Source organism: Odocoileus virginianus, chromosome 15, assembly GCF_023699985.2.
Source record: "Odocoileus virginianus isolate 20LAN1187 ecotype Illinois chromosome 15, Ovbor_1.2, whole genome shotgun sequence".
NCBI lineage: Eukaryota > Metazoa > Chordata > Mammalia > Artiodactyla > Cervidae > Odocoileus > Odocoileus virginianus.
In genome coordinates, this window is record NC_069688.1 from 29,986,851 (window position 1) to 29,999,159 (window position 12,309).

General features: G+C 39.1%; 1 protein-coding gene across 2 annotated transcripts in view; it reads right to left on the bottom strand.

Moving 5' to 3' along the window:
* Positions 1-7,295: 7,295 nt before the first annotated feature.
* Positions 7,296-12,309, bottom strand: part of MRPS28 (mitochondrial ribosomal protein S28) — a 92,300-nt gene continuing 87,286 nt past the window's right edge. Inside the window, exon 3 of one of the 2 annotated variants that reach the window (XM_020891168.2) lies at positions 7,296-7,718. In XM_020891168.2, coding sequence (XP_020746827.2) covers positions 7,550-7,718 — 169 coding nt within the window. In that variant the 3' untranslated portion in view covers positions 7,296-7,549. The remainder of the gene's footprint in view (positions 7,719-12,309) is intronic. The other variant, XM_070477206.1, reaches the window with a different exon arrangement.

Here is a 12,309-nt window from a genome sequence, read left to right on the forward strand (position 1 = left end):
ACAGGTGGGTTCTGAGTCTGTTTGCCTGAATAACTGTGGAAACTTTGTAGAGTCTTCCCTAAACATTACAGCCTCTTCTCAAGTGGTCATCCAATCCACACCGTAAATAACCATGATGGATGACTTCCTAGGCTTAGAGAATTATTTAGAAGGTAGTCACTGTGAAGTTAGTTCACCTCATGTGAGTAAGACCTTAATTTGTGGTTTCCCAGAGGATCTCACTTTATAATCACTCTTCTTCTTGCTCTTTGTGGAATCATGCCTTTTCTGTTTTTTTTCTAGTTCTGCTCCACACCAATCAAGGAAGATTTAAGTTAGAATATGTGGAGGCTGATTATAATATCCACTTGGTAGATTTTCCAGGACGTTTTCTCATCCTTTAGTCATTTCAAATTTTAACACCTGCACCAGAGGCTGAGTGGGAAGGGAAAGGTGTTAACAAAGATAGAAATGACTAATGGGTCAGAATTTTTTTAAATAACAAAATTATAGGCATGGGATTACCTTAAATTGTCACCTATCTTGTGTGTTTTTATGGAAATTTACTAGTATATTGGTCATCACTAAATATACCTAAAAGATAGTCCTGCTGCCACATAACTCAGATGTACCACAATTTCCCACCAAGAGGCTTGCAGGGTTTTCCCACAAGCCTTGTCTCAGCTGCCTGCCTGAATGGAATTCCCACTCCTTTGGTCTGGTTTTGGGAGTTAGGACATCATTTTTATCTACTGGCTTCTGTGGTATTTACTGCATCTAAAAATGAAAGATGCTGTATTTAAATGTTGCCTGGAAAAAAACACAGTATCTTGCTTTCTTTTATTCATTTGAAGTAATTATTGCTATCACAGTCTCATGTGCATTTTTCCCAAACCATAATGATTTGAGACTTATAGAGTATGGTAAAAAAAAAAAAAGTTGGACTGTTTTTTCAAGCAGGCAATTTTGTAAAGCAAATGGTAGTAATCTGAGCCACTTTTTTGGTTTCTAAAGATTTCATCTGTCCACAGGATGATTTCAGGGTCCCATGTAATTTCTTACCTGAAGGCTAAGAGCCTGTGTTCAAAATCCTGTTTTCCATTTCCTACACATAGAATGCAGGTGTGAGAACATAAAAGCACACACATTCATTCATAAGGGTTTCCTATATCCTTTGGCTTAGAGCATTTCTGAGTTCTTTGTAATTCATTTAAAAGAAACATGGGGGGAAAGTTACAGTCATTTCAAATAAACTACAAGTTTCCCTTAGGAATTTATACTAAAATGAGTATTTATTTTTAAAAACCAAATGATATAAATATAAGACATGCAATACTGGGTCAACCCAATGGTCTAACAGTCTGTGGTTTCAAAGTCTCATAGTATTGCATTAATGTTGGCCTCAGAAGTTTTCAGATTCATTTCAAACTCCCTGGTTTCCTTTATTACTCAAATCTGGATTTACCATTCATAGATTCATATAAATGTTTCCTGAACTTACTCATATCTTTAGGTTATATCAATTATGGAAACAATGAGTTCCCAAACAGCAAGGGTTCTACACCCCATACATCATGAGACTATAAGCAGGGGTTCCACTACAGAGCAAAGAAGAAGTGGGGTGAAAAAAATTCAACCTATTATGGTTGTCCTCCTGGATACAACTACTCACATCTCACTCACATGAAAAACTTATTCACTCCCATCCAATGGGATGGGATCCCATCCAATCCCTAAGCATCATCCAATTACGGTATTTGTCAGAAGTCCAGGGTCCTATGATTTGTATTAGGTCCAGACTCTGCTACTCTCAATCCAGAGACTTGTACACTGAATAGAAAATTATCTGTCTTCTACATACCTGAGGCAGGCAGCCTCTAAGATGACCCCAATGACCCCCACCTCTTGGCATTCATGGCCTTGAGCTATTCGCTTCCTTTTAGCAACCTGCTTCTAACCAATAGAATATGGTGATGGTAAGGGGATGCCAAATTTGTGATTAGGTCACATAAAATAGTGACCTTCATCTTGCCAGCAGTGTCTTTCTCTTTTTATCTTGATGACTTTGTTGAAGCAAAGTGCCACATGGAAGATGCTCTGAAGGTGACCTCTACTCAACAGCCACCAGGGAGTTGAAGTCTTCAGTATAGAAACTCCCAGAGAACTGAATCCTGCACCTGCCTCTTGAGAAACCTATATGCAGATGACACCACCCTTATGGCAGAAAGTGAAGATGAACTAAAGGACCTCTTGATGAAAGTGAAAGAGAGTGAAAAATTTGGCTTAAAGTTCAACATTCAGAAAACTATGATCATGGCATCCAGTCCCATCACTTCATGGCAAATAGATGGGCAAACAGTGGAAACAGTGCCTGACTTTATTTTTTTGGGCTCCAAAATCACTGCAGATGGTGACTGCAGCAATGAAATTAAAAGACGCTTACTCCTTGGAAAGAAAGTTATGACAGCCTAGACAACCTAGACAGCATATTAAAAAGCAGAGACATTACTTTGTCAACAAAAGTCTGTCTAGTCAAAGCTATGGTTTTTCCAGTGGTCATGTATGGATGCGAGAGTTGGACTGTAAAGAAAGCTGAGCGCTGAAGAATTGATGCTTTTGAACTGTGGTGTTGGAGAAGACTCTTGAGAGTCCCTTGGGCTGTAAGGAGATCCAACCAGTCCACCCTAAAGGAGATCAGTCCTGGGTATTCATTGGAAGGTCTGATGTTGAAGCTGAAACTCCAATACTTTGGCCACCTCATGCGAAGAGTTGACTCATTGGAAAAGACCCTGATGCTTGGAGGGATTGGGGGCAGGAGGAGAAGGGGACGACAGAGGATGAGATGGTTGGATGGCATCACCGACTCAATGGACATGGGTTTGGGTGGACTCCAGGAGCTGGTGATGGACAGGGAGGCCTGGCATGCTGCAGTTCATGGGGCTGCAAAGAGTCGGACATGACTGAACGACTGAACTGAACTGAACTGAACTGAACTCTGTAAGCGAGTTTGGAAGAGGGTCCTTCTCTAGTCACACCCCCAACTCTAGCTGACAACTTGAATGAAGGCTTGTAACAACTCAGAATCAAAGGACCCAGTTAAGTTGTGCCTGGAGACCTGATCCACAGAAACTGTGAGATAATAAATGTGTCTCATTTTAAACTGCTAAATTTGGGGATAATCTGTTACTTAGCAATAGATAATTACTTTAACACCTAATGTGTCATGCTGGAACACGATGATGACAATAAACACTCCAATTTGAAAAGGTAAAGAATAGAGGGCATACAGCAATCACTGGACCACAGCAATTCTAAAATCCCACTGGGTGTTACAGACTCCCTATTGTTAACCAGCCAGGCCCCTCTATCTTAAGTTAAGAGGAATTCCTTGGTTAGATACCTATTCTGCCTCACAGGAGTAGCTCTCAAGTCCATTTTTCTCCATTGTTCCTGGCTTCTCTGAGGTTCTTTCTGTTCCATCATGCTCCTTGCTATCTTGTGACAAGAATACAGGCACATAAAAACATACCAGCTAAGTCATTTTTTAAAGACCCCTTTCTTGTTGTAGAAGTTCAGGCCCATGAAGCCTTTTTATATCTTGAACAGTTTCAATCTAGACTGGAAGCACTTTGGTCAAATTGTGTCTTCCCAAAACTTTATGGGCTTTCTACTTATTTGATTTCAATAACATCATATGCCAAAGAGCACATCCACTTTTTTTGTTGTTCAGATAAGCCTTTATCTCTCTAAGCTTAATTACCTCACTTTGGGCATAATCAGGCTTCTATGACACTCTGTCCTTAAGATTTCTGAGTTCTTCTGTTCATCTGAAAGAATCTACTAGACATATTTTAGTCCTTTCAAAAAGTCCTTTCAAAATGTTTTAGTTACATTCTAGATTTGGTCTTTACCCTGGGATCATGTCAACATTGTGGATTTCACTTTTGTTTGAGGTGTTTTAATGCCTACACCTTTGATAAAATTGTCCCTGAATTCATTTTAGTACCTTATTAAATGCAGCTTATGCTTTCAACATTCTGCCTCATATTTTTTTTGCCCAAATGTCTCTGTTAATTAGGTAATTTTTCTGTCTTCTAAGTTACCTTAGGTGACAGTTTTAACAAATGTTTTGCTACTATTTAACACAGACTGCTATTTTTTCAGTCCCCCATAACATTTTTTTTGCTGCCCACCACTCAAACCCAGGACCAGTGTCACTTTCAGGTACTAATTTCTGTATCAGTTAACAAAAAGCCACAAAAATGTCAGTGGTTTATAAGCAGCTTTCACTTCACTCACTGGTCTACAAGTCTGGGATGGTTCTGTTTCAGGCTTTACCCTAATGTGGGTCCATTAGGCTTGGCTCTGCTCTGAGGGTCTGTGCCACAGAGCAAGACCAAACATTAAGGCATGCTTCAGTCTCTGCTCACTGCCATTAAGATACCATTGGCCTAACAAAGTCATACACCCAAGTCCAAAGTCAAGGGGTAGGGAAGTATACTTCACCATCATGAGACCATGTTGAGAGTATGCATGTACAATATTACTACATTGAAGGGAAGAAGTGAGATCGATAATCCAACCTTTCACACCAAATAAAATTTTATCTGAATAAGGGTTTCTGTGCTGATGGATGTTTTAAATTCCTAGCCTAAATGATTTCTAAAGTCTTTCCGAGTTGTTTGAAACACCAAGGAAACAGAAAGAACATTTGGGTGGAAAAGGGCAAATCAGAAAATACAGAAAGAATGCAGTACTTTTTGTCAAAACATTGAGGGTGGTTATAGATTTCATCAAACACCTGAAGGAGTGCAAGAAAGGAGTTTGTGAAGATGCTGCACAATGAACCAGCTTATCTTGAATCAGCCCATTATTTATTATGGGATAGCATATTTCTCTTGCGCGCACCAAATTTTTCAGGTCATGGACTCATTCAATTGCAGGTTGAAAACTATATTCTTATATATAGACCATTCAGGTATGGTCAAATCCCTTATGATTATACAGTGGAAGTGACAAATAGATTCAAGGGATTAGATCTGATAAACAAAGAGCCTGAAGAACTATGGATGGAGGATCATGACCATCCCCAAGAGAAAGAAATGGAAAAAGACAAAATGGTTGTCTGAGGAGGCCTTACAAATAGCTGAGATAAGAAGTGAAAGGCAAAGGAGAAAAGGAAAGATGATACCCATTTGAATGCAGAGTTCCAAAGAAAGGAAGGAGAGATAAGAAAGCCTTCCTCAGTGATGAATGCAAAGAAATAGAGGAAAACAACAGAATGGGAAAGACTAGAGATCTCTTCAAGAAAATTAGAGATACCAAGGGAACATTTCATACAAAGATGGGCTCAATAAAGGACAGAAATTATATAGATCTAACAGAAGCAGAAGATATTAAGAAGTGGCAAGAATATACAGAACTATACAAAAAAGATCTTCATGACCCAGATAACCACGATGGTGTGATCACTCACCTAGAGCCAGACATCTTGGAATGTGAAGTCAACTGGACCTTAGGAAGCATCACTATGAACAAAGCTAGGGGAGGTGATGGAATTCCAGTTGAGCTATTTCAAATCTTAAAAGATGATGCTATGGAAGTGCTGCACTCAATATGCCAGCAAATTTGGAAAACTCAGCAGTGGCCACAGGCCTGGAAAGGATCAGTTTTCATTCCAATCCCAAAGAATGCTCAAACTACCACACAATTGCACTCATCTCACATGCTAGTAAAGTAATGCTTAAAATTCTCCAAGCCAGGCTTCAGTAATACGTGAACCGTGAACTTCTAGATGTTTTTAGAAAAGGCAGAGGAACCAGAGATCAAATTGCCAACATACAATGGATCATCGAAAAAGCAAGAGAGTTCCAGAAAAACATCTATTTCTGTTTTATTGACTATGCCAAAGCCTTTGACTGTGTGGATCACAATAAACTGTGGAAAATTCTGAAAGAGATGGGAATACCTGACCACCTTTCTCTTGAGAAACCTGTATGCAGGTCAGGAAGCAACAGTTAGAACTGGACATGGAACAACATTTCCTGGAGTTTGCTCAAATTTGTGTCCATTGAGTTGTTGACACTAAACTTAGCAACTTTCAAACATATAATACAGTGTTAGTAATTATAGTCACCATGCTATACATTACATCCCTGTGGCTAATGTATCTTATACCTGAAAGTTTGTACTTTTTAATTGCTTTCACTCATTTTGCCCACTGTTACCACCATCAACTCCTGCCCTCAACTACCAATACGTTCCTTATATCCATGAGCTCTTTTTCTTAGATTCCACATATAAGTGAGATCATACACTTTCATCATTCTCTGTCTGACATTTCACATTACACAGTGCCTTCAAGGTCAATCCATGTTGTCAAAATGGCGAGACTTCCTTATTTTTAACGTCTGAATAATATTCCATTATACATATATGATGCATGTATGTGTATGTATATCACAATTTCTTTATCCACTCATGTACTGATGGACACTTGCAAGTGTTAGTCGCTCAGTCATGTCTGACTCTTTGCGACCCTGTGGACTGTAGCCTGGCAGGCTCCTCTGTCCATGGAATTCTCCAGGTAAGAATACTGGAGTAGGTAGCCATTTCTTTCTTCATGGGATCTTCCTGACCCAGGGGTCAAACCTGGGTCTCCTGCACTGCAGGTAGATTATTTTTTTACCGATGGAGCGACCAAAGAAAACCAGTTTCTTTATCCATTCTTCCATTGGTGGACAATTCAGCTGCTTCCGTACCTTTGGCTACTGTAAATAATGCAGCAATCAACACAGGGGTGCATATCTTTTTGAGTTAATATTTTCACTTTCTTTGGAAATACCCATAAGTGGAATTGTTGTATCACGTGATAATTCTATTTTTAATTTTTTGAGGAACCTCCATACTGTTTTCCATTGTGGCTGCACCAATTGACATTCCAATAACTAGTGCACCAGGGCTCCCTTTTAAAATTCCACATTCTCGCTGACTGTTTTTACTTCTTGCCTTCTGATGACAGCCATTCTAATAGGTATGAGGTGGGATCGCGTGGTTTGACTCATTTCCCTGCTGCTGAGCACCTTTTCATGTAACTCTTGGCCATCTGTATGTCTTTTCTGGAAAAATGTCTATTCAGATCCTCTGCCCCTTCTGCTCTATTTTTGTCCTTAGCACTCATCACTGTCTAACATGCTATATATTTTACTTACTTGTCAATTTCCCCAGCCAAAGTTAAGCCCTACTAGGCAAGCAATTTCATCTGATTTGTTCACCACTGTTTCTTTTGTATTTAGAACAGTGGCATACACATAGAGAACACTCAAAACATATTTATTGAATGACAGAATTTCTCAGTACAGTTTATGCTATTCCAATCCAAGGAAAGAATGGGCATAAAAACAGGGGGAGGGGAGATACAGCTAAAGAAAATTCTAACAAATAAGAGCTATAATTATAGCTTTCATTTACTATGTCTTTTTCTAATCATTTATTCATAATTGTCTAATTGTGTTCTTGATGAATATATGCTTTCCACATAAAAGAGGTGAATGCACTCAGCAAAGTTCATTTACTTTTCATGACGTTCCTCTTTTGATTTTGAGTCTTTACTCTCCTGGAGTCCTAACAGAATTGCTTCAGCCTCTAGGATGGTTGTATCTGTTGTCGCTCCCAAGAACCTAGACGTAAGTTCAAGATCTAATAGTCGCAGCCGGACTCTGGTTCCTTTCTGGTATTTCCTAAATAGTAAGAAAAAAATTCTGTTAATTCTTCATATCATAAAATGAACAACTAAAATCAAACTCAAATTCTAATTCTAATTTGTGTTGGCTCCAGATAAGGAAATTAACACTGGTATCAGGGAAATAGTTGTTTTTGACAGAAAAGTTATTTAGTTGTATCAAAATTTTTATGTTAAAGTCACTTTTAAAGATTTTATAACTGAAATGAAAATGTATTCCAAACTAAATTCAAACAAGTTGGTTCTTGAAACTGACATTTATTTTAATGTCATTCATTTTTAAAGTCAAAGAGTATCAAGGGGAAAAAATGTTTTCAGAAACATTTTGTCTTCTAAAATTAGTATCTTCTTTGAAAAACAAAATGGAAAAAAGTCTCACTGCAAAATACTTACTATAGGGATTGACTACACTGTAATTAAAAATATAACGCTGGCCATACAATGTATGATGGCTCAGTTTGGTAAAAATTAAAATATTCAAGTATTTCACAATACCAAGTGAAAACTGATGCTCATTTGTCTTTCTTCCTTGATCAATCATTTTAAGAGCTTAATATCAACATTATGAAAAGGTACAGGAGAGTGAAAATATTGCTACTGAATGAAAATCACAACTCTTTTTTAAAAACATCTAAACACACCTCAAACACTCTAAGGTAATTTTAAAATTAAAATAATTTTATATAAACAGAAAATGAAGAAACAGATCTCCCAAAAAGAGAAAATGATTTTGGTAGAGCATATAATGAACAGTCTCCACATGATGTTTGATTAGGTGTTCTGGAGGAATTTATAAGTGATTCATCAAGTAAACCTTTAGGTTATTTGGCTTTTTTCTAAGTCATTTTTCTTTCTGATTACAGAAAGAATCCTTCTGTAAAATTTGAAAAATCATGTCAGTCACACTCTATATGTGTATTTATATATATGTACATGGGTGTGTGTATGTGATGGCATAGATCATACTTCTTTGTTTAACAAAACTGAAGAGATGTCTAGAATAGCAAGGCCTAGCTTTATACTCTTAAAAAACAGATTCCCATTGTACTCCTCTTGGCCTTTTGCACTGCAGCGCTGCTTGGACTTTCCTTATTAAAAAATCCTATTGGTTCCCAGGAATCCAGGTAGAATGTATCAAACGCAGCCCTTGAGAGCTTCCACATTTCCCTTATCAGAATGCAGATTCTGTCACTGGGATTCCCAAGAAAGACAGCATAGCCAAGTAAGCACAAATGTTAGTGCCCTTCACTCACCTCTACTGGTTATTTGTGTAAATCTCTGATTTCTCATTAGATCAAACGCTCCCCAAGATCTGTCACTGTTTTTACATCTGTATCCTTCTAGGGCCAATGCAGCAGGAACGCAAATGTTTGTCAATAAATTAACAAGACACTTGCTGACAAAAGCCACCACCCCATCGACAGTCTAGATGCTCCATTCTCTTGGCTTCAGCAGCTGAGTGGCCTGGCTTATTCACTCGACCTCTCGGAAGCTTGCCTGGCACAGTGCCTGGTGCCCAGTGGTTAATACATGTTAGCCTTCTTCTCCTTCCATTGTTCAGAGTTGGACAATAAACTGACCATGGTAAAGGGCAACAGTGATTTTTTTTTTTTAATGAAAAGAGTTGAACATTCACAAACACTTGAGACACGCTATCTGGGCCTAGTCACACTGAAGGGGCAGCTCTCAGTGGAGACAATCCTGTGTCTTGTAAATGTTAGCAATTTCCTGTTACAAAAATAAAATCAGAAATACCATGAGTGCCCAGTATACTTGGTAGTTTGTGGAAAGCAAAGCTGTCCCAATGTTTAGGTGCAGGAGCCTTTATTTATTTTTTTTAGGAGCCTTTAATAATATGAAAGTTTTGCCTTCATCTCTAAGAAGCATGGAAATTCTAGAAGCAAGTCAGTGAGTTGTAAGAGAAATGCAAAGTGAGCTGCAGGCCTTCACGTGTGCTGAATGAACAAAGAGTCATCCACATGGCACTAAACAACAGCAAAAACACCTCTAGAGGATTCGCTGACCTCAGCGGTCTGGGAGTGGCTGTTTCTACTTCTGTGGTACTTAATTTTCACTGTGCATTATTTCTCTGTGTTATCTTCCCTAGCAGACCATAAGCTGGTTGAGGGCAGGGCTTTTATCTCACCTGTCTCTTATAATACCCAGAAACCTATACATTTCATACATCATGAGACAAGTGCTCGGGCCTGGTGCACTGGGAAGACCCGAAGGGATCGGGTGGAGAGGGAGGTGGGAGGGGGGACTGGAATGGGGAATACATGTAAATCCATGGCTGGTTCATTTCAATGTATGACAAAAACTACTGTAATGATGTAAAGTAATTAGTCTCCAACTAATAAAAATAAATGGAAAAAAAAATTAAAAAAAAAAGCAACTGCGGTGCTCCTTAAAAATGCAAATGAGGGGAGAAATCCGAGAGTGAGTTGGCAACTCTGGGGTGGGACTCAGGAATTTGCCTTTTTTGTTGTTGTTAAGAGTTATGTTTTATTCGGTGGGAATTTTTAGGACTTCAAGCCTGGGAGACAGCATCTCAGGTAACCCTGAGAGAACTGCTCTGAGGAGGCAGGGGCACGGAGGGACAAGGAGCGGGGAGAAGTCAGGTTATACAGAAGTTTGCAACAAAGGGCGGGTAGTCTGAACATCAGAAGTATTTTTGTGAATTAAAGAAAACCAGATTATCTCAAAAGTTAAGGAATTTAGTGTTTTCTACGTTTCTATGTATGGGAAGATGCAAGTGTTGGGGCTCACTGAAATCATTCCTTCCACAGGCATCTCAGCGATCCGGAGCCAGTATGCTGAGATTCTTCACACCCTGAGTTCTTCAGTGCTTGCTGTAGGGAGGGACTGCAGGGGAATTTGCCTTTTTAAAGCTCCCCAGGTAATGCAGAGGCAGTCTTCTCTGATCAGCATTCGAGAAAAATCTGGCCTAGAATTACCTGTATCATATACAAGGCATGGCATCCTACGTACATACAAAGGGCCAGTAAAACGAGGACTTCTATGGACTTTGCAGCCACCATGAACAGCCTTTGAGAGTAACAGACGTTTTCCACAAATGATGACAAAACCAACAAACTTCTGGATGACTAATTTAGATAGACCAAAATAATAATAATAATGGAGCCAGGCAATGACAATATATAGTGGAGAAATGCGCCTTAAAAGAGTCCCTTGAACAAAGCTTAGTGCCCACTGGGGCGGGACTGACTCTCCCACACACAGACTGTCATCTGAGAAACCTAGGACGTGGAAAGGTTAGAAGTCCTCACTCAACAGGAACAGCAGCCATATCTTTAATGTGGAGTTTAGCCTTGCTTTAAGTTTGAAATAATTCATTAGAGGGCAGTAAAGAAACGACTGATGTACTTCGGAGAACTCTATTTCTGCCAGTGTGATTTGAGGTGAACCTCCAGTACTGCGGTCTCTGATAATCACTTACACCGCTTAGTCTTTCCAGTCGGGTTTCCATCGTTCCACATAACAAGATTTAAAATGAATATGCCAGCCCACTCTTTCCCCAAGACTGCATTGTTCATACAGTTCCCAAATGCTCCTTTTAGTCAAAGATTTTGGCCTAAGTATAAATATCCAGAAAAAGTAATGAGGTGGTGAAGACTGCACTCCGGAGCCAAATGACTAGAAACATGCCCAGCTCCATCCATAAACATGCAGCTCTGAGCTAGATACTTCATCTCTGTCTCAGTTTCTTCATCTGTAAAATGGAAATAATAATTATGGGCTTCCCTGGTGGCTCAGATAGTACAGTCTGCCTGCAGTGTGGGAGACCCAGGTTCGATCCCTGGGTCAAGAAGATCCCCTGGAGAAGGAAACTGCAACCCACTCCAGAACTCTTGCCTGGAAAATCCTGTGGATGGAGGAGCCCGGCAGGCTACAGCCCATGGGGTGGCAAGGAGTGGGAAAGGACTGAGAGACTTCACTTTCACTTTCAGGTTACTATGAGCATAAAATGAGTTAACACCTGCCAAGTCCTTATACATGCTCAATAAATGATAGCTACCATCATTAATCTCCACCACTACCACCACCATCACCATCAAAATAAACCCAGTGACAGCAGATGCTCCAGCCTTGGCATGATGGAGGGTACAAGAACACTCTCAGGGGATACAGGTATATGTAAGGCTGATTCACTTTGCTATACATCAGAAACATCAGCAGTGTACAGCAACTCTACTCCAGTTAAAAAAATTATGACTACAAGAAAAAAAATAAGAACACTCCAGATATAATTTCAAGTTATAATTAAATCAGTAAAGGATTTCCACAGACAGTAAGCTTTGGGGATGGGTTTTCTTTCAATAATTTGCTTTGATTCAAATCTTACTTATTTTAATGGTATAAACATTCCTCTCTTAAAATATACTATAAATGTCCTACCAAAAAGAAAACAATTATTTAAAATGAATGTTGAATTTCTTTTGAGGATGTGAGGCAAACTAGCACTGAACAAAAGCAAGTAAAACTCACAGAACTACATGCCACATTTAAAGGTCCACATTTTCCCACATTAGCTACATCATACCTGAAACAATAAAGTAGAAATATAT